This window comes from Lutzomyia longipalpis, chromosome 2, assembly GCF_024334085.1.
Source record: "Lutzomyia longipalpis isolate SR_M1_2022 chromosome 2, ASM2433408v1".
Taxonomy (NCBI): domain Eukaryota; kingdom Metazoa; phylum Arthropoda; class Insecta; order Diptera; family Psychodidae; genus Lutzomyia; species Lutzomyia longipalpis.
Window position 1 is genome coordinate 36,726,527 of NC_074708.1, and position 19,084 is coordinate 36,745,610.

Genomic DNA, 19,084 nt, shown 5'->3' on the forward strand with positions numbered 1-19,084 from the left:
GTTGAAAAACAGCGTATTTTCCTCTGGACTTGATTTTTTTATTATTTGTCTACCAAACACTTTTCAAGTGATGAAGAAAAGGAGATGAGAAACATTAATAAATATTAAAAACAAATGCGATTAACTGATGAAATGTCTTTTTTTAATTCGCTTTTATTTTTTAGGAATCGTTTCATTCTACTGAAGTGTTTGCAGTGTGTTTAAAATAACTATGCAGTAAATAACCTCAAAAATTATTTTTTGGATTTTTTATGGAAAACTCTACAAGCCTAATTTTCTTTTAAAGAAATAAAATTTGTGATTTCCCTTTATTCTAATCGAAACTAAAGAAAAATTCATAAAATTTTTAAGAAAATAGAGAGAATATAATAATTAAAAAAATTTCGTGTCTGTACAGCTATGCATTTCTACACCGTTGGTCCGATCGCGATGAAATTTGGTACAGAGACTCCTGATACCAGGCGGATTTTACCAACGACATTCATTTCCCCCAGAGCCCCCCTTCGTAGCGCCCCCATATAAAATTCATGCTTTTTTGACTACTTTTTGAAATTGGCGCGGTAAAAATTTAGTTCCAAAAGCCACCACTACTATTTTTTGGTACATTTTGTATAAGAGAAAACGAGACAGTGCACGTCACTGATACTGTCTCCCTCCCACATTCAGTTTTTCGCAGTTTTCTCGCGTTTTCTGCCGAATTTCCCAGCGAAAGTGCGTTTTTTGTGCCCAGGAAGCGACGCCGCGTCGATTGGCGCCGCCAGTTCAAAACTCCCAAAATCCGCGCCAGAAAAAGTCGTGCAAATTCCCCAAAAAAATCCGGCGAGTTGCGCCACCAAATTTTTACTGAACGTACTTTGGGCCCCCCTGAGCTACCCGCCACTTTTTGGCGCCCCAAAAATGAGTTTTTCCCGGAAAAATTAATTTTTTTAAATTTTTCTCATGCCATCTCGTCAAAGCAAAAATTGAATTTTACAGTGTACAGGACCACCGTGAAGTTCCACCAAATGAATCTTGGATAAAAAGCAGTCAAGTGGGGAAAATGTCATTGCGCGGGAGAAACTTCAGTGTGGTTTGGAAGAAAAAAATGGACGATCGGGGTGAGAGAAAATCAGTGAGAAAGTGAAAAGTGCAAATTGGAGTGATTCCATCGTGTTGTTTGCGCAAAAGAGTGGTAAGAAAATGTTGGCTACATCCCCTGTGTGGCAGTGGCAGTGAATTTGGGGCGGCAGGAAGTGCGCACTTGGCGGGAAATGGGGACAAAAGTTGTGGGTTGCCGTGAAATTTCTTCTTCGCGCACTTGGGTGGCTATTCTTGGACTTGCCACCACATCCTCGCGCGGAATATTAATATCCACGGCAATCCGGATGAAATGTTTGATCGATATTGCCCCCTGTGACAGATGGTGCGGCGGGCGGTTGGGATTCGCGGGCATGGGGTTCCGGGCATTCCTCCCTGTACTTTTGGAGGGATTTATAACCTCAATCTGACCTTGATTTTTTCCCTGCCCTCGCCAAACAGCCTTGAGAAAGCGTGCGACACCTTCGCCTATGAAAACTATGGACAGGCAGCAGCAGCACGTGATGATGAGGAAGGAGGAGTATTGATAATCGAGCAGAGGTCAAGCATTGTGCTAATAAGATATTCAAAAGGTTGCTCAGTGTTTTTTTTTTTTTAATTTCTGCTTCCTCACAATATATTGATGATGAATCAACCAACGTGGAATGTTATTGATTAGAATGTTTCATTATTGGAAAAGTTCTCTCGTCCAAGATCATTGATGCTTATTCAGAATTCTTATTAGAAAGTTTTTTAGATGAGGATTTTTTAAGAGAGAATAAGAGGATTGCCTGGAGATCATGTGAAGGCTTATTTGACTCTCTTATCAGGCAGCGGGTGATAAGCTGCTGAAAGTAGAATTGTCTTAATTCTTGTAATTCCTGCGAATGAGAAAGTATTTGAAGAATTTTGTCTTTTTCTTGATTATTTTCTGGATTTTAAGACCATTTTTTTGGAACTGCCTTAATCTTTATTAAAAATTAACACGTCGTGCACTAATCGACGTCTCCAGACATTTTTTACACTTCAAGCAAGTTTTTTGACAATAATTACCCGGCTAACACATATTGGATATAATTTTTATAAACTGATATTTTTCCAAAAAAGAGAAAAGCTAAATTGAATAAATTCTGATATTTCTCAAGAAAATTGAAAGATTTTGATCAATTTAATTGACAAAACGAATTCTTGGGCAATTTGTTTGACAAATAAATTTAACTTCTGTCAAAAAATTTGACAGAACTACAATATCTGTCAAAATTAATTCGAATCCTCTCTCAAGTTATTTTTATTGAATAATAAAATGCGTTTTGAGATACTTTTTGCTCTTCCTAGCAGCTGTTTTATTCTTGTTCTTATTTTTTAGAGAAAATTTATTTTTTAAGCTCATTTCTTGGTTATGACTCTTGTAAAGGTTCAATAAATAATCTAAAATTATCCAAAAGACTTGATTAAACTTTTTCTTTTAGCTTTTTCTCAGTTAATTTCATTGCAAATTGGAAGTCTTTTTGTTGATTTTTAATTATTTTTTTTTTTTAATTCTTTACATGATTATGTTTATCCCGCGTATTTATCCGATAGACATCATGATCCATATAAACTTGAATAAACTCCTTTTAACACTTGGAGGACCGAACACTTTTTACCTACGCGGAGGATCAAAATGGTCACACTGTCCGTCATAATAAGAAGGTCAAATATTAAATGTTTTGGTAATTGTAGATCTGCTTATTGAATGAGGATCAAAAGTTCGATTAATTCTCAATCTATTTCAAGTATTATTGCACTCAATTTCTAAATAATTTATCATAAAAAAAATAATGAAGAAAAGTGGCGTAGAATCAATGCAAAACTACCATTTCAAATCAAATTTTTTCCTACAATTTTGTCAAGTTTCTTATTGAGCCTGAATAATCACTTCCTTCAGTTCTCTAAGTAACTATCTTACCACTTCCGGCATAAAAATGAGTTCACACTAATGATTTTCATCGTGGAAAAGTGAATAAGAGATCCAGATTTGGTAAATACGGGGAAACATAACCTCAAAAAGCTGTCAAAAATGCATGAGAATTTGAATGGCCACTGTGTCCATTTTCATCCTCTGCGTATAATTTCGACTTGGACCTTAATTATCTTTTAAAAAGAAAATATTTTCCGGTTTTTCTTTCACCTAACTAAAAGTAATTGAAATTCCCTACACATAGACGTGATAATTATCACGATAGGTCCAATACATTTTAATCTACGGCGATTTAAAAACTCGAAATGGCCACGGTGTCCACAAAAATCCTCCAGTGTTAATATTTTTTCTTCATGACGTTCTAATGCTAATGCATTTGACATTTCGATAGCAAAGAGAATCTTCTCCAGGTCAATGTTTTTTTTTTTTAATAAATACGACAAAGTGCTGCTGCAAGCGACAATTTTTGAATAAGAAAGAAAATCAAATTGTCAATAAAAGTTTATTGAAAAAATTAAATAAAAAACCGAAAATAACGTTTTTTTTTCAATGTCGAAATGTTTTTTTTTTTTTAAATGAGGAAGAAAATTAAAAGCTGCTGGTGCTTTTCCATAGTTAAATATACTCTGCGCATTGCCACCTTGATAAATAGTGCTGACTGTGGGTGATTCACATGACCCTCATGACTTTTTTTCTCCCTCTCTTCCTCTCTCTCTTCATGGTGTTTTTGTGTTGCATTAGGTCAGGCGCATCAGGAAGAAAATAAATTTAAAAGAAAAATAAATATTATTAGAGTCAGAAGAAAAAAAAAAAGAAGAAAAGGAAAGAAGCGTTGAGAAGGAAGAAAGAAATAGAGAAAGAAATTTTGAAAAGTAAAAAAAACTTTTCATAATCACCCCCGAAAAGACGTCCGGAAGGGGTACTTCCTGGACGCCGGCAAGGAGAGGTCTTGACGCTAATATGCCGATGATATCGACTCGTAGCTCGGGTACGTCGTGCTTGCCACCATCCGTGGGTTCGTACTGCACCACGTCGGCAACAAAGAGTCGCTTTAGTAGTAGCAGCCACAGCAGTGGGTACAGCTCATCCCTCGGGGATAGCTACTTGAGTCGCTACCGTAGCCCCCTGTCGAGTGTTGGCTCCAGCTCAACAACATCATTGTACCATCGGACAAATGATTCACCGAGTCGGAGTATCAGCAGCAGCCTCAGCGTCACCTCCTCCAATGCGCGATTTGGAGTAAGTAAAGTACCCCGAGCGAGTTGCGATAGAGACCCCTCATCATCCACATCATCGTCGGGTGGTCGTTTGCGCTCCACAGACAGTCGTACACGTGACAGTGATTCATCGTCGTTTGCACGCACGCTCGCCACATCCGGTGCCGATCTATATGAGAAATATAGTCCGGCATACTATATACCAAAATGTGAATTGTCACGTTCCAGATCACTGTCGGAGGCCAGTAAATTCGCCCCGACACCACCCCAGGAAATGACCCACCAAACAACTGACACAGCAACATGTGTTGTTGGTACGGCGAATGGGGCACTGTCTGGGGGTCAGCAGCAAATTCCGGGGCTCAATGCTACCGCTGCAGCAGCGGTGGCACCCGGTGGGGCTGCCACGGTGAGTAAGGTAAGAGTTTGTGTGTCCCCAAATGTGCATCCTACGGCAAATTCATCAAATGTGGCTCCCCCTCCTATGCTGCCCAATAATAACAATACCGAGATGCTTTCCACTACTAACCATCACAACAATACAATTACCACAACAACAACAACAACAACCACCTGTACTACAACAACAACGGCAACAAAGGGCACAGAGAAGCGCCAGAGAATTTTCTTTGGTAGCTCATACCGTGATCAGAACTTCCTCAAGCCTGAATGTGATTTAGCCCGTAGTCAGGTGGTACGGAGTTCCGATTTGGAAGCCAACAACAATGATACACATCTCCTTGTTACGGGGAATCGCCTCACAACACGCGCTGACACGCAAAAACCCCTTGTTCACACCAAATTCCGCGGTAGATTGCAAATTGCTGCTGAAAATGGAAATGCCGCAAAGTCCGAACTTGAGGAGATACGCAATACAATCCTCAAGGCATACAAGCCACTCAATCCTGATGATGATGAGCAGGTGGCAGCGGGAAGCCCATCCGATTCATCGGATGACATTAAATTCATTGACAGCGATGACAGTGAGTATCAGAGGAGGACACAAAAAATCGCCACAATGGGGCATGTCAAGAATGGCAGCAACAGTAGTCCCCCAATGAGTACGGCAACACTCCCATTTGCCGGTAGGCGGGCAGATCCACATCGTGGTGTGACTGCCCGGAAGGCATCCGCGGAGGAATACGACAAAGGTACACGGAGTGCATCGTCTGAGCCGCCGAATGATAAGATTTCCGGGAATGTCTTGGAAGTCAATGGAAGTGTAAGTTTTTCTAATAATTTGCCAAAGCTTCTTTAACCCATCTATATATACTTTTTTCCCATACCAACTAAAGCTTCGCGTCGTGGTTTTTTTTTTACTCATTACTCTCTCTCATGGTTTGAATGCCCTCTAAAAAATAACTCTAATTAAGAGCTTTGAATTTTGTATTATTTATTTTATTTTTTTTTTGAAGAGATTTATTTTTGATGGACAATGCAAAAGAAAAAGCCTTTAAATATGACTGGGAGGGATTATCTTTAGGAGGATACCTTTGGGGTAATAAAGGACAATCGGAAAGAGGAAGATTTCTGGTTTAAGACTCAGAAAAAAAATTCTGAAATTTCATTTTCTAAACAGGTTTAGAAATTTTAGAGAATCTCATTATTTTCTCGGAAATGAAAATTAAAAACTTGAGGAAACTAATGAGCTTTTTGTTAGTTCTCAAGACTCAGGAAGTCCGGGAGATATTTTTCTGAGTCCATTTTCAAGAACGAAGGGAGGTTAGATCCTTGATGTTTCAAAGCCTCTAATTTCTACTCCTTAAATTATCGTATTTCAAGCTTTGAAAATGCGTTGAATCTTCAAGTTTATGAACTTCTGGTTGTAGTCCAATTAAGTTGGGCTACCTAAAGATTTTATTTGAGCGGTAGGGCGTAGCGAACTAAATGCCCCACATGCGCTCCCAACGAAACTCAGCAATAGACTGATTCATACCGGAGCGTGCATACGAAGGTTGCTAACACATACCCGCATAGCCTAGGACATTTAGCTCGCACATTCCCTCCACCCGCTAGCCATGAGACTAGGGTCTGGAAAAAATTAGGACTACATTCGGCCATACTGATGTGGTGACGTCCCTTGTCACCGATGAGCGTAGTGAGTCCACAGCTTTGGAACACGCCACCTCACCCGTAATTCGTTCTTTCCCCACATTAGCTCGGCTGTCCTTACACGACCAGATTGACTGATCCATAGTCGAATAAATCGACCCGACCGTACCACAGCGCGGTCGACACGGCAAGATTGCCAAATGATCAGATTTACTGATCCACGGTCAGTGAATCTCCACCCACGGATGGTATGACACAAGACCTTTCCCACAATTATGTGGATAACACGGCATAATTGCCAGCACCAACGACATTCACCGTAAATGCCATTGAACACGGAATTTTATCTTCTTTTATCCAACCCACCACCAGCGCAGCAAGCTCGATTAGAAGAATAATTCCCCGCTACTGTGACTCCAAGTACCCTCCCAAGGAAAATGCTTGTGCCAAGATAGCGACACCCTCTCACAAGAGGCTAACCCCACAACAAGAATTTTAATTTATTTCGATTCTTTAATTCAGGGCCTTCATGAGATAACACAAGGGGACACACAACCACAGACCTAGAGTCTAATGACACGACCTATCGAACTCAGAAGATGTCAATACTTCAAATACTTTATTCCAAAAAGTTTCCACAACATCTTCCTTTTTTTTTTTTTTCCTTCGGGCAGTGACCACAATCAGCTCCCCCTGACTCACATGGAATTTTCTTTAAAAGATTTCATTACTTTTCATCATCAGTGCGTTTTCAAAATCATCTACATCAAAATTTCCCCCCCTACTTGGACATACAACCTTCACGAGACCTCACTATGGTCAATGGTTAACTTCATAATCACATTACTCCTTACGGGGACACTGCTTCACTAGATGATCCTCCGAACCGCACGCAAAACATCGGCGTTTTCCACTCTTCTGTGCTCCAGTTTTTGTCTCCCCTTCTTCCTTGTCCTTTGCCACGTTCACTTCGTGTGTCTCTTCCTCTTGGGATGCCTCACTAGAGCTATCTTCTGTCTCTTTCTTTTTGTTCACCATCTTGTCCGGATGATACTTTCCATCCTCCGATGAACTCTTGCTGCTTGAGGGACTCGATTCCTCACGATCCTTTGTCACAATTTTATCCACCTTTTTCATGTAGCTAAGAAAGTCTGGAAGATTTCCAGCCGGAGCAGACAACAACAGTCCTTTAACCATCACATTTGGAATTCCTTCGATGAGGTATTCCCGGATATCGTCATCCCGCAGGTTAATCCTCCGGGCCTGTTTCACCACCGAGTGAAAATACTCCTCCACTGATTCCTCTTTCTTTCGCTTTCTCATCCTCAGTTCATGGTGAATTTGGACGCTCGAGAGTTTCTCCGGAAAATTCAAAAGAAGTTCCTTCTTAAATTCCGCGTATGATCTGATAGCTCCTTGATTTCCCTCGTACCAGTCCTTCGCAGCACCTTTAAGCCGAAATACGGCAGCTACCAACGACTGTTGAGCATCCATATCGAAGAGCATTCTTGCATCATCCACCTTTCGTAGCCATTCTACCGCGAGCAACCCGTCCTTCTGCCCAGGATCAAAGGCCGGAATGAGTGCCTCCATTTCGACCGCTGTGAGCCGCGGACGGTACGCGGTAGGAGTTGTCATTGTTACGGTACTTTCGTTTCCTGGATTGTACCCACTATCTTCTTCACGGAACGTTTCCTCTCCTGTTGCCATTTGCCCCCAACACTGAGAAAAACCTAAATTCCCACAATATTTACGTTCTTCTTGGGTTAATAAACCCTTTTTCCATTCACTTAACACAATTTGTTTGCTTTTTCAGCGCTAACAAAAGCCTTTTTCTTGACAATTTCCCCGTACACGAAATTTCCGCCAAACAACACGATGCTTGTCAAATTCCTTCGAAAATATTCTCGAAATTTCTCTTCGCGGCGACAGAGAAAACTTCGGAGAAATTCGGAACTGATTTGAAACTCTTTGAAACGTTTGAGAGCTCTCACACACACACATTCACACAGAATTATAAAAATCATGTTGCAACATGTTTGATCATCAATTTAACACAAAGAAAAATGCGCATATATTTTTCATCTCTTTTTTTTCCTTTATTTCTCAATTTATTTTCTCACTCTTACCCACGGGTACTCCATCCGCCGCTTTTCCTTCGGCGATGGTCTCTTCCGCGTGCCCCAGGGGCAGAACACCCCACATTTTTACTCACGGTTTCCCTTTTGGGGCCCTTGTCGGCTGCCTGGTGCCGGAAACCTCGCTGCTAGATGAGGAAGAAATTCTCTTTCCGAGAATTTTGCCGTCCGCCATCTTGTCGCTCCGTCGATCGCGCAGCTCTTCCACACTTTTCACCACATTTCTCACTTTCCACTCGCGGTACCACTTTTGTGGTACTTTAGGGATCTCAATCCCACTTCTGATATGTAGTCCAATTAAGTTGGGCTACCTAAAGATTTTATTTGAGCGGTAGGGCGTAGCGAACTAAATGCCCCACATGCGCTCCCAACGAAACTCAGCAATAGACTGATTCATACCGGAGCGTGCATACGAAGGTTGCTAACACATACCCGCATAGCCTAGGACATTTAGCTCGCACATTCCCTCCACCCGCTAGCCATGAGACTAGGGTCTGGAAAAAATTAGGACTACATGGTTAAGATTTTTTTCTTTCTGTTTTTTGTTCGTTCAAGTATATTATAAAGAAAAAAATCTTGACCAGGAAGCTAAAAAACTTCAAGATTCAACGCATTTTTTTAAAGATTGAAATACGGTAATTTAGGGAATAGAAATTAGAAGCTTTGAAACACCAAGGATCTAACCTAACTGTGTTAACGAACTAACTTCAAAGTTCTCAGTTTAGAAGTGGGCTGATTAAGAGCTAGAAGTCTCAAGAATATCAAGATCACAACAAATCAACAGTGGAATACTTTTTCTGCAGTTTTAGAACCTTTTAAAAATCTATAAAACTAGATATTCTTAGATTTTTAAGGCCCAATATAATTCAAAAAAAAAAAATGAGGTTTTGTGTTTTTTTTACAGATCCTAAATTAATTTATGTCTGATTTTTAGATTTTTAAGAAGATCTCGAACCTAATTAAAAATATTCTAGTTAGGACTTTTAAATTTTGTCAGTTTTCTAAATTATCTAATCTAGATCTGCTTCTACAGTTCATAAATTTGAAGTCCAGTTTTGTATTTTTCCGATCCTAAATCAATTAAATGTTTTTTTTTATTATATTTTACAAGAATTTTAAAAATAAGTAGAATTTTTCTGGTTTTGCATCAGTTTAAGAACTTTTAGACTTTTTTTCAAGTCACATGACATAGGAATTTGAAGTTCAGCATTAAACTTCTGACCCTGAATAATTTGAAGAACTATTTCTAGATCATCTAACTAAAGAAGTTTAAATTTAAATAACTTCAGGAACTTTTTTTATTGTCATTTTTCTGATGAATTGAAAGTTCAGTAATGATTTTCTTTTTCTAAATGAGTTTTCTTTTACAGAAAAATTGGTTTTCTAAACTTATAAACTTTTTTTTTAAACTTAGAGTGTTTTAAGGCCATTTAGTATTTGTCGAACTTAAAAACCAAAAACCAGAAGCTGGAAAATAATTACTGAACCTCAAATTCCTGAATGAAGTGACTAGAGAAAGAAAGTATAGGAATTGTAGTCCATAACTAAAAGTTTTGATATTCCGGTTACTCAATAGACTGAAATTAATTTAAATAAACATATAAAGCATTTGTCGGAAGTTCTTTTAGTCAACATTTTTCTAGAAATTTAAACACTGGACCTAGATTTCAGGACATCTGACTTTTCTAGTATGTATAGAAAAATAAATTCTAGAGTCCTTTTGTTTCAATTCTTCCCCACTAGATGTTTCTTAAGATTTCAATTTAAATTACAAAAAGAAAAAAATATTTTTGTCATTGAGAAGAAACCGTCAGTTGGATAAACTTCTTTAATTAGGAATTGATCTATCAGTTCTCTGATTTCTCTCATTGTGAACAAACCCAGATCTCTCCTCAAAATTACTAAAATACTAAATTTTTTTTTGGGGAGAATCATTAAAATAGAATTGAAGAGAATTTCTTTTTTTTTTCTTCAAACTCTTCTCACTGTCTAAATTGTGATTCAAAGTTGTTAAGGAAATTCCTTAGAGGAGAGAGATGAGAGAGGAGAATTTGTACGCGCTGGGAATTCTGGGAATTTTTCTCTACCTCTACTGCCTGTGTCAGGCATCGTCACAGCACCATAGCGTCGTGAAAGTGTCCACCGCAAAGGTATCCCCCAAAGAGAGTCCAATAAACTCGTCTATTTGGCAATTTTTTTTTTCATTTCTTCTCTTGTGGTGATTAGGGAGGCGCAGAGACGCAAAGGAATTTCACGCGAAAAACTCGCAAATAGTGTCAAGGATGGCGCACAGAGTTTATTTCGAGAATCATAAAAGTCATTTTTATTCTACATTACATCTTCGCGACACCATACAAGCTACACATTTTTTTTTCTTTCTTTCTTTTACTTGAGTTGTCTTTGGCGCAAGAGCAAAAGAAAGTATTATATAGCGAAAAGAAGATGTGTTGGCTATAATTGCGACACTTTTATCTCGCTTCTTTCATTCACGAGCACCACACACAAAAATTCACACATGTGGCGCATTTTTTTTAATTCAATTTTTTAATTCAAATTTCATATAAAATTCGTTCAAATCTCCTCATAAATTAATTTAAAAGAAATAAAAGCATTGATCTTCCATCATGATGAAGAGGGGTTTACGGGAGGGGTGGGGAAAGGAAGTGTTTTGCACGGAGGGAATTTCTCTGTGTCCATGTAGTTGATGAGGGCAGAGGGGGAAGGATGTGTCATGAAGTGGAATAATGGGGGAATGTTTTGGTTTTGTCTTTTCGTGTGGAATTGTAGATTCGCTCAACGAGCCTCCGGAGCGCCCTTCCGCCCGTTTCACCCGTCCGCTCGTGGGATCGTTCACGCTATCGCGATATCTACGACAGTGATTACAAGACATCCTCCTCAACACTGTCCACATCCTCCATCCTGAAGGATACTTATGATAAGCTCACAACAGATAGTGGAGAAGGTACGTTAACTCTTTCTTCATTAGTTGGTATACCACAAGTATTGTAATCATCGGAAAAATCGATCACCTCAGATCGGGCTCAAACTGTGTATTAAGTACCAGGGGCGTAGCGAGGGGGGGGGGGGTTTGGGGGTTTTAAACACCCCCCCCCCTCGAGCCAAATTAACTCAAGAACAGTTTGATCAAGTATCAGAAGAATCACTAAAATTTTCAATTTTGGGATCGTTGTTTCTCATTTTCTTTTATTAAAACTTTCACAATTTTACTTAATATCAATAAATGTCTAAAATAAAAAACAAGTTTTCTTAAAAATAAGTTTTCAAAAGATTTCTTACGAATCCTTAAGGAAAAAACTTAAGATCCTGGGTGAAATTCACTAGTCAGATAGTCTTAACCCTTGGAATGCGGAGCGGGGTCGTTGAACGACCCCAGCGCTATATTTCGTGTTATATCTCCATAAATATAAAAGATACCATTCCCATCTTTTGGAAATAAGTTCTTTGGTTATCTGAGGAGGTTGTGTAAAAATTTCAGCTCAATCCGACCACCACAAGAAAAGTTATTAAGGAAAATGTAGAAGAAGGAAATTCAAAAATTGGTGTAACGGCCATGCTGCGGAAAATTTTTTAGAATGAAGTTAGTCACATCATAAATCATATGGTTGAAGGGGGTTGAAGGGTTGTGTTTACTTTTTCACTTTACCTTCTCAGTGTCAGAATTATCGCGAATAAGTGACATAAACAACATAAAACATAGTTAGAAGCATATAAATGTGCAAAACAATAAAGAATATTCGAGAAATATTGCCATTTATCACGGTGCGGGAAGTGAGGGGAATGTGGGGAAATAGTGAAAAAAATAGCAGTTGCGGTCAACTTCGTGGCAAATTTCTCACGAAGAAAGTGTGAAAAATGAATGAAAAATGTTTTTCCTTAATATCTTCTTCTACGTGTTTCCGGGTGACGAATTTGTGATGCAAGGGGCAAGAGGACTATATAAGGAATCTATAGGCACTAACCCGACAACTCCAGGTTGTATAGTTTTGGAGAAAATTGGCCTTCTTTTTGGGGTCGTTCAACGACCCCACCTTCGCATTCTACGTAACTACCAAGGCCTCCGCATTCCAAAGGTTAAGATTCCTTATGAAAGACTTCAGTTTTGTTAAATTTTTTAAAGTTTTCTCAAGATTCTCTAAGTTTGCTTAAAATTTGTTAAGAAAAATCTTAAGAATCTTTATTTTTTCTAATAAATCTTATGTTTTCTTAAACGAAACTTAAGATTTTTAAGTAATCGAGGAAAATGCATTACCCTCAAAAAGTTTCCGGACAAACAAAAATGGGGTATTTTTGAAGGCAAATTTCAAATGGCTATATCTCCGGCTGTGTTCAACTGATTTTCAAGAATTTAATAGTTTTATAAAGGTACATTTACTACCTTTCCAAAACGGGTAAATTTTTAAAAATCGGTTAACCCGTTATTTTTTGGCAGCCACTTTGGTAAAGCTAGGTAAAAGCGTTTTTTTTTTCACGATTTTAGAAATTTTGACATTGTCCAATGGCATCTCGGCCGCTAATGCACCGATTTTGACAAATAGACTATCGTTGGAAAGGTAATTTTATTACCGATCCAAGATGGCCGCCATCCGCCATTTTGAACTACCATTAATCACTTCCCTTATAGCTAGAGGTCTAAAATTTTAGTATGTTGTACGGCTCAGTGAGACGTTTCCATAGATAACTCATACTTGAACATCGGTCAAGCGGTTCAGCAAATATGGCGGCCTAAAGCAAAAAGTGATTTTTCGATATAACTCGAGAACGGCTTGACCGATTTTGATCATCTTGGTATCAAATGAAAGGTTTTAAGAAGCCCTACAACTGTTGTCTAGAACATTTCAAGTTCCAAAAACCAACACAAAAATTGCTTAACTTTAAGGGGCAATATTTCCGAACATCTGTTATCGATTTCCTTTAAATTTTGCTAAAAATTAAGAAATTCTATGACACCATTTAGAAGATATTGCCATTTGAAAAATTCTCGAATTTGAAAAGTTCTAAGAGCCATAACTGTTGTTCTGTTTATCCGGTTTAGCTCAAATTGGTATCAAATTTAAGGTTTTGCAATATTCTACAATTTTCTAAATAATTAGAAACCTCTAGAATCATTTCTTGACCTTTTTAAAACTATTTAAGAAATTTGTGTAAGTCTTATAGAGATATGACCATTTTTGTTTTTGAAATTGTTGATTTTCACAAATAAAACTTAACTTTGGATCTTCTAATTCGGCTTAAAAATCAATTTTGACGCATAAACAAACTTCTACAACATTGTGGGACACCAAGTCTTATAACTGGACGCGTTATGATTGACTTTTTCCGTTGAGAAAATTGAGAGAATTTTCTTTTTTTGGTTTTTTTTTCTTAAGGCCTCTGTGGGCTTCGAAATATCGGCAATACGTGCTTTATGAACAGCGTGATTCAGTGCCTGAGTCACACAAATGACCTCACGACGTTCCTCAAGGGGCAACGTGACCCAAAATCCGTCACGAAGGATCAGCGAATTTTCAGTGAATTCGTCAAGTTGATCAAGGAGATGTGGAGCCCAAATGTGCGCAGTGTTACGCCGAGTGATCTCAAGTCTGCCTTCTCGAGTAAACATCGTATGTACAGCGGGTGCGCGCAGCAGGATGCTCAGGAATTCCTTCGTTTCTTCCTCGATAGTCTCCACAGTGCCCACAATGAGGGTACCAAAACGGAGGGTCTGCAGCTGGCGGATAATCTCAATGATACCCGCAAGGCGGATCTCATGTGGGAATGGTACTGCAAAACGGAGAAATCCATGATAAAGGATCTCTTTGTGGGGCAACTTCGGAGTACGCTCAAGTGCACAGTTTGTGGGAATACCAGCGTAACATTTGACCCCTTTTGGGACTTGAGTCTTCCCCTGCCGGCAAGTTCGTCGCGCAGTAAACTCGAGAATTGCCTTGAGCTGTTTATACGCGAAGAGATTCTCGATGGGGATGAAATGCCAACGTGCTCAAAGTGCCAAACACGGCGCAAAAGTACGAAAAGCTTCACAATTCAGCGATTCCCAAAATATTTGGTGATTCACTTGAAGCGCTTCTCAGAGACACGTTGGAGTAAACTCACGAATATCATTGAATTCCCAACGGGCGAGAAGGAGCTCAATCTCACACCGTATGCTTCCAGCAGCAACAACCACTCATCGACTCTCTATTCCCTCTATGCAATCTCCAACCACATGGGTGAGTTTGTTCTTTTCTTCTTTTTTAATTATTGTTCTTTTTGGGAGTTTTGTTGAAAGATCTTGAAGAAGTTATAGTTAATTTTGAAAGAGTTTTAAAATTTAGGAATAGATTTTGATGTAAATCTTTTCTTACAATTCGTCAGTTGTAAGATTTTTGGTATTTTAGAACAAATTTTATAAGATTTTGACATTTTATTGGTTTTTTTTTTTAATTGAGTCTTTGAAGGAAAATTAATTTTCCAGAGCTCTTTAGAGATTTTTCTGACTGTTTTGGTCAGATGTAGACAAATATTAAAATTCTTTTCATTTATTTTCTAATTTTTTAATAAACTTTTATTAAGACTTAAAATTGAAGACAAATTAAGGCATAAAAAAAGTGAAATAGGCCAATTGTTTTCAGGAAAAAAATTTCAAGAATGAATTTTAAGATTCTTGAAGAAACTTCATGCATTAGAATAAATGTGAAATGTCCAAGGTGAAACGTTAAACGATAGAAAATAAATAAATAATTAAGAAAAGCTACGGTTAACATTAGAAAAAAAAACGTTGGAACAAAAATCTTAAACGATAATTAATCAATCTCAAATTTTAGTAAAAGAAATATCAAATGTATGAAAAGGAACGTCCAACATTAAAATAGGAAAGTAAAAAGATAAAAAATAAAAAAGAAACAAAGTCAATGTTAAGAAAAAACATTGAAAATTAGAAAAAAAAAAGTCAAACGATAGAATAAACGTTAATTATTAGAAAAAAGGGACATCAAACTTTATAAGAAATGTGCAACGTTAGATATGAAACGTTAAAAAAAAGTATAATTAGTCAAACGTAAAAAAAAAACAGACGATGAAGATTAAAATAAACATTAATCGTTTGAAGAAACTTTAAACTGGAGAAAAGAAACATCCAACGTTAAAAAAAGGTTCATCAAAGGTTGGAACAGATTTCAAACTTTATTTAAAAAAAAATTCAACGTTAGAAAGCGTCATAGTCGATCTGGCTTTTAACCTCGAAATAAAGAAACTAAGCTAGAAACTAAGTTCTTGGAAAATTGTATGGTGAAAATGAAAATGGGAAAATGATCAAAATCCTCAATCTGTATGACCTCAATTTCAACGGAAAATTAATGAGGATCAAATTTTGAACCGATCCTGAAAAATTTAAGACTACACATGTTCTAGTTTCTTTATTTTGAGGTTGAGGTTAGATTTCCTATTACCTTTGCTGTACTATCAAGTAAAAGAACAAGAAGTTTAAAGGATAGAAAATAAATTATCGAAATAAAGCGCTTTTTATCAGTTAAAAAAAAACTTTGACAGCTAAAATAAATCGTTTTGTTCAGCAAAATAAATTTAATTAAATCACAAAATGATATTCTTTGTATAAAATTGAAAAATAAAACGTTTTTCTAATCTTCTTTATTTAATTTGTAGGTTCCACTGGTGGTGGGCACTACGTGGCTCTCTGCAAGCACCCGCAGACGGGGAAGTGGCACGAATTTGATGACAATATGTGAGTTTTCTTTTTCATTCATTTTCAGACTTTTTTTTACCTCCAAATTAACCCAAAAAATGATTTAATAATTGAACCATAAAAACAATTTATTTTCTCTTTATTTCAGTGTCAGAGATGCAACCGAAAGCAGCCTAGTTTCCTCCAGTGCCTATCTCTTGTTCTACGAGCGCGTCTAGGTAAAAGTAAAATTTACATAAATTACATAAATTCGCAAGGTATTGAATGGCAGAAGAGAAGCAAAAAAAAAAATAAGAAAGGGAAAATTTAAAGATTTTAGTAAAAGGAAAATTTTAGGAGATTTTAAAGAAAAGTTCAACAAATTGTATGAAGAAAAAATATTTTTTTAAAAGTATTTTGCGAGATTTTTTTTTGCTGCTTAAAAATTTTTATTGCAAAAACAATATTTAACTTAAATAGAGATTCTTTTATTTTGAATAAAATTAAAGATAATTTCCAACTCAGACACGTAAAAGAAGAAAAAATAAATAAATATTTTTATACACAGAGTGTTTTTTTTTTGCAAAATGTTTTTTCGTGCTTTAACCTAAGAATTTTAAATAAGAAAAAGTCACTAAAAGAGAAAATATTATTAATATAAAATAATTTATTTTTGCAATAGAAATAACAACATGATTTATTTTTTAAAGATTTTTCTTGTCGTCGAATAATAAACTTTCATAAAACTTCTCATGAATTGTGGATTTTTTTTAAAGGTTTAGAGAGGTTGAAATTAAGGGAGTTTAGGGTTTGGTTTTCAAGCTTAAATTCTCTAAAGGAGGAAAACAAAACACAGAGATTAATAAAAAGTAAAAGTCTCGAAGAAAGGACTAAAGTCTAAAGGAAAAAAAAGGGTTTAAATCCACAAATCTTTGAGAAGGATTATGTGTGAAAGAATCGTTCTCAGTCACATTTAGACCACAGAGTAAGGTCTAAAAAAAAGTTATCTCTTTATTTATTTATTTTTTTATTTAAAAGAAAAATCGTCATTTATATGAATCATTTGGGATAAAATCCTTTTTAATTTTTTCAAATAAATATTTTTTAAACTATCCAAATATTGAGGGGTAGATTCTGATATAAATCTTTTCTCTTCTTTTCTTACAAAAGTTTTAGTATTTTGGGAAAAAACTTATAATATTTTGACATTTTATTTGTTTTTAAAGGAAAATAAATTGTTCAGAGCTCTTTAGAAATTTTTCTGACTATTTTGTGGAACAAAAAAATCTTTAATTCTTTTCGAAGAAGGATTTAAAACCATTAACTGTCAAAATCATACAACAAATTTTAAGTTATTAAAAAAGAAAAGAAAGAATTTTTATCAGAATCTATCCCTGAAATTGAAATTCCTATAAAAAGAAAAATGAATTAAAAAGGATTCCGTTCAAATTATTCATTTAAAAGATCTTTACGTATTTTTTTAAGAGAATAATATTGAGTGTAGATTACAAAAAATGCGTTAATTTATAAATTAAAAAAAAAAAGAAAAGAAACAGAGATTAAAATATATTAATAATATGACAGGGTTTAACGAAACATTGAAAATGGCGAAAGAACAAAAAGTTAAAAAAAAAAAGTAGGAAGGATGTTCTTTAGCGCAACAAGAAGAATAAATAAAATTAAGAAGATTTCGCGGTTGGAAGGAGAGAGATTTTTAAATTTACACCGAAAGAGCATACCTTACTTACTTTGTGCCTTGATTTAAAAGAAAAAATAATAAGAAAAAAATGAAGAAGAAAAAAAATAACGTGTATTTATTGAAAAAAAAAAGAAAAAGTTGTGAATGAGATATTTAATACAGACCTATATTTATTGCCCTACCCCCATTCTTTTTTGTTGATTAATTTTTAATTTTTTTTTTGAATTGTTTTTATGTTCTTTAAAAGGTATTATTATTTTATTTTATGTTTTGTTTTTATTTGTGTTGAAAGATTTATGATTTTGTTATTAATTTATCCCGAAATTTTATTTTAAAATAAATGTTTTGAATATTTTTCCGAGACGTATTTTTGAGTTTTTTTTTTAATTTATAAAAAATCTACTACAAACTTTTCACTTTTCAATGTTTTCTGTGAATCAACGTGATGAAGAAATGTTTGTGTTAAAGTTGGTAAATGACGGGAAAGTAAAAGAAATTGTTGAGGTTTCTTTAAACATTTTTTTAAAATTCTTTTCAGAAATTTTGAACCAAAAAAAATTGAATTCAATTTTTTTCCTTAAAAAAATAATAAAAAAAATTCAAAACGAAACCTCAACAAAAGAATCTTGTAAAGAAAAAGAAAATAAAATTGAAAAAAATATATATTTGTGAATAAAAAAAAAGTCAATGGCGTAGATGTTGGATGGTTTATAATAAAGTATGTATGTAAAGTAAAGTAAAACAAAAAATGTTGAACCAAAGATTGTTCCTCACACACCTCCTATCTTTGCTGATTCCTTTTCCCTCCTCGCTCTTTTTTCTCCGGCAGAAGAAGAAGAAGAACTAAAAAAGTCAATATTTATTAAATGTTATTAATTGAGAAAGAAAAGAAAAAAAATTAATAATATATTTTTGTGTGCATAAAGAAAATAAAACTATTTCACATGAAAATGTCTTTTAATATTAAACAGAGAATAAAAACAACTAAAGACACATTTTTAGAAGAAATTGAAGAAATTAAATTAAAAGAAAAAAATGTGATAAAAAAAATGAATTTGGCACTAAGAACGCAAAAGAATTTCCAATAGAAAAGAAAGAAAAAGGAATTAGTCAAAATATACATAATAAATTTAATAAATTATTATATTTTTCCCAGAAATAAAATGAAAGAATAACTTTATTCGTATATTGTTGTTTCAAAAAAAAACTTCTTGCACGCTGCAAAAGTTAATTTAAAATTAAACCTGAATGAACAAAATATTGCAAATGTAGTTTAGAACAGAA

General features: G+C 35.6%; 2 protein-coding genes across 14 annotated transcripts in view; one reads left to right on the plus strand and one right to left on the minus strand.

Annotated features, from left to right (window-relative positions):
- The first annotated feature begins 1,024 nt into the window (after positions 1 to 1,024).
- LOC129790532 (ubiquitin carboxyl-terminal hydrolase Usp2) lies at positions 1,025 to 16,988 on the plus strand. Of its 13 annotated transcripts, none has more exons than XM_055828078.1 (7): positions 1,025 to 1,171; positions 3,758 to 4,255; positions 4,462 to 4,651; positions 11,211 to 11,385; positions 13,811 to 14,650; positions 16,083 to 16,161; positions 16,271 to 16,988. In XM_055828078.1, the coding sequence occupies exons 2-7, from the start codon at positions 4,191 to 4,193 to the stop codon at positions 16,338 to 16,340; spliced, it is 1,419 nt and encodes a 472-aa protein (XP_055684053.1). In that variant the 5' UTR covers positions 1,025 to 1,171; positions 3,758 to 4,190; the 3' UTR covers positions 16,341 to 16,988. The 13 variants fall into 13 exon arrangements, with proteins under 13 accessions (XP_055684053.1, XP_055684043.1, XP_055684046.1 ...); XM_055828071.1 differs by having other exon boundaries at positions 1,043 to 1,171; positions 4,462 to 5,455; XM_055828072.1 differs by having other exon boundaries at positions 1,054 to 1,171; positions 3,763 to 4,255; positions 4,462 to 5,455.
- Positions 6,068 to 19,084, minus strand: part of LOC129790574 (uncharacterized) — a 60,572-nt gene continuing 47,555 nt past the window's right edge. Inside the window, exon 2 of the mRNA XM_055828137.1 lies at positions 6,068 to 8,933. Coding sequence (XP_055684112.1) covers positions 7,129 to 7,995 — 867 coding nt within the window. The 5' untranslated portion in view covers positions 7,996 to 8,933 and the 3' untranslated portion in view covers positions 6,068 to 7,128. The remainder of the gene's footprint in view (positions 8,934 to 19,084) is intronic.

Bases quoted from the DNA above. Each gene is read 5' to 3' on its own strand.
- LOC129790532 (XM_055828068.1), top strand. From the start codon at position 3,977: ATGCCGATGATATCGACTCGTAGCTCGGGTACGTCGTGCTTGCCACCA. The intron at 11,386-13,810 runs GTACGTTAACTC...TTTTTTCTTAAG, and splicing joins CACAACAGATAGTGGAGAAG to GCCTCTGTGGGCTTCGAAAT. The intron at 14,651-16,082 runs GTGAGTTTGTTC...TTTAATTTGTAG, and splicing joins TGCAATCTCCAACCACATGG to GTTCCACTGGTGGTGGGCAC.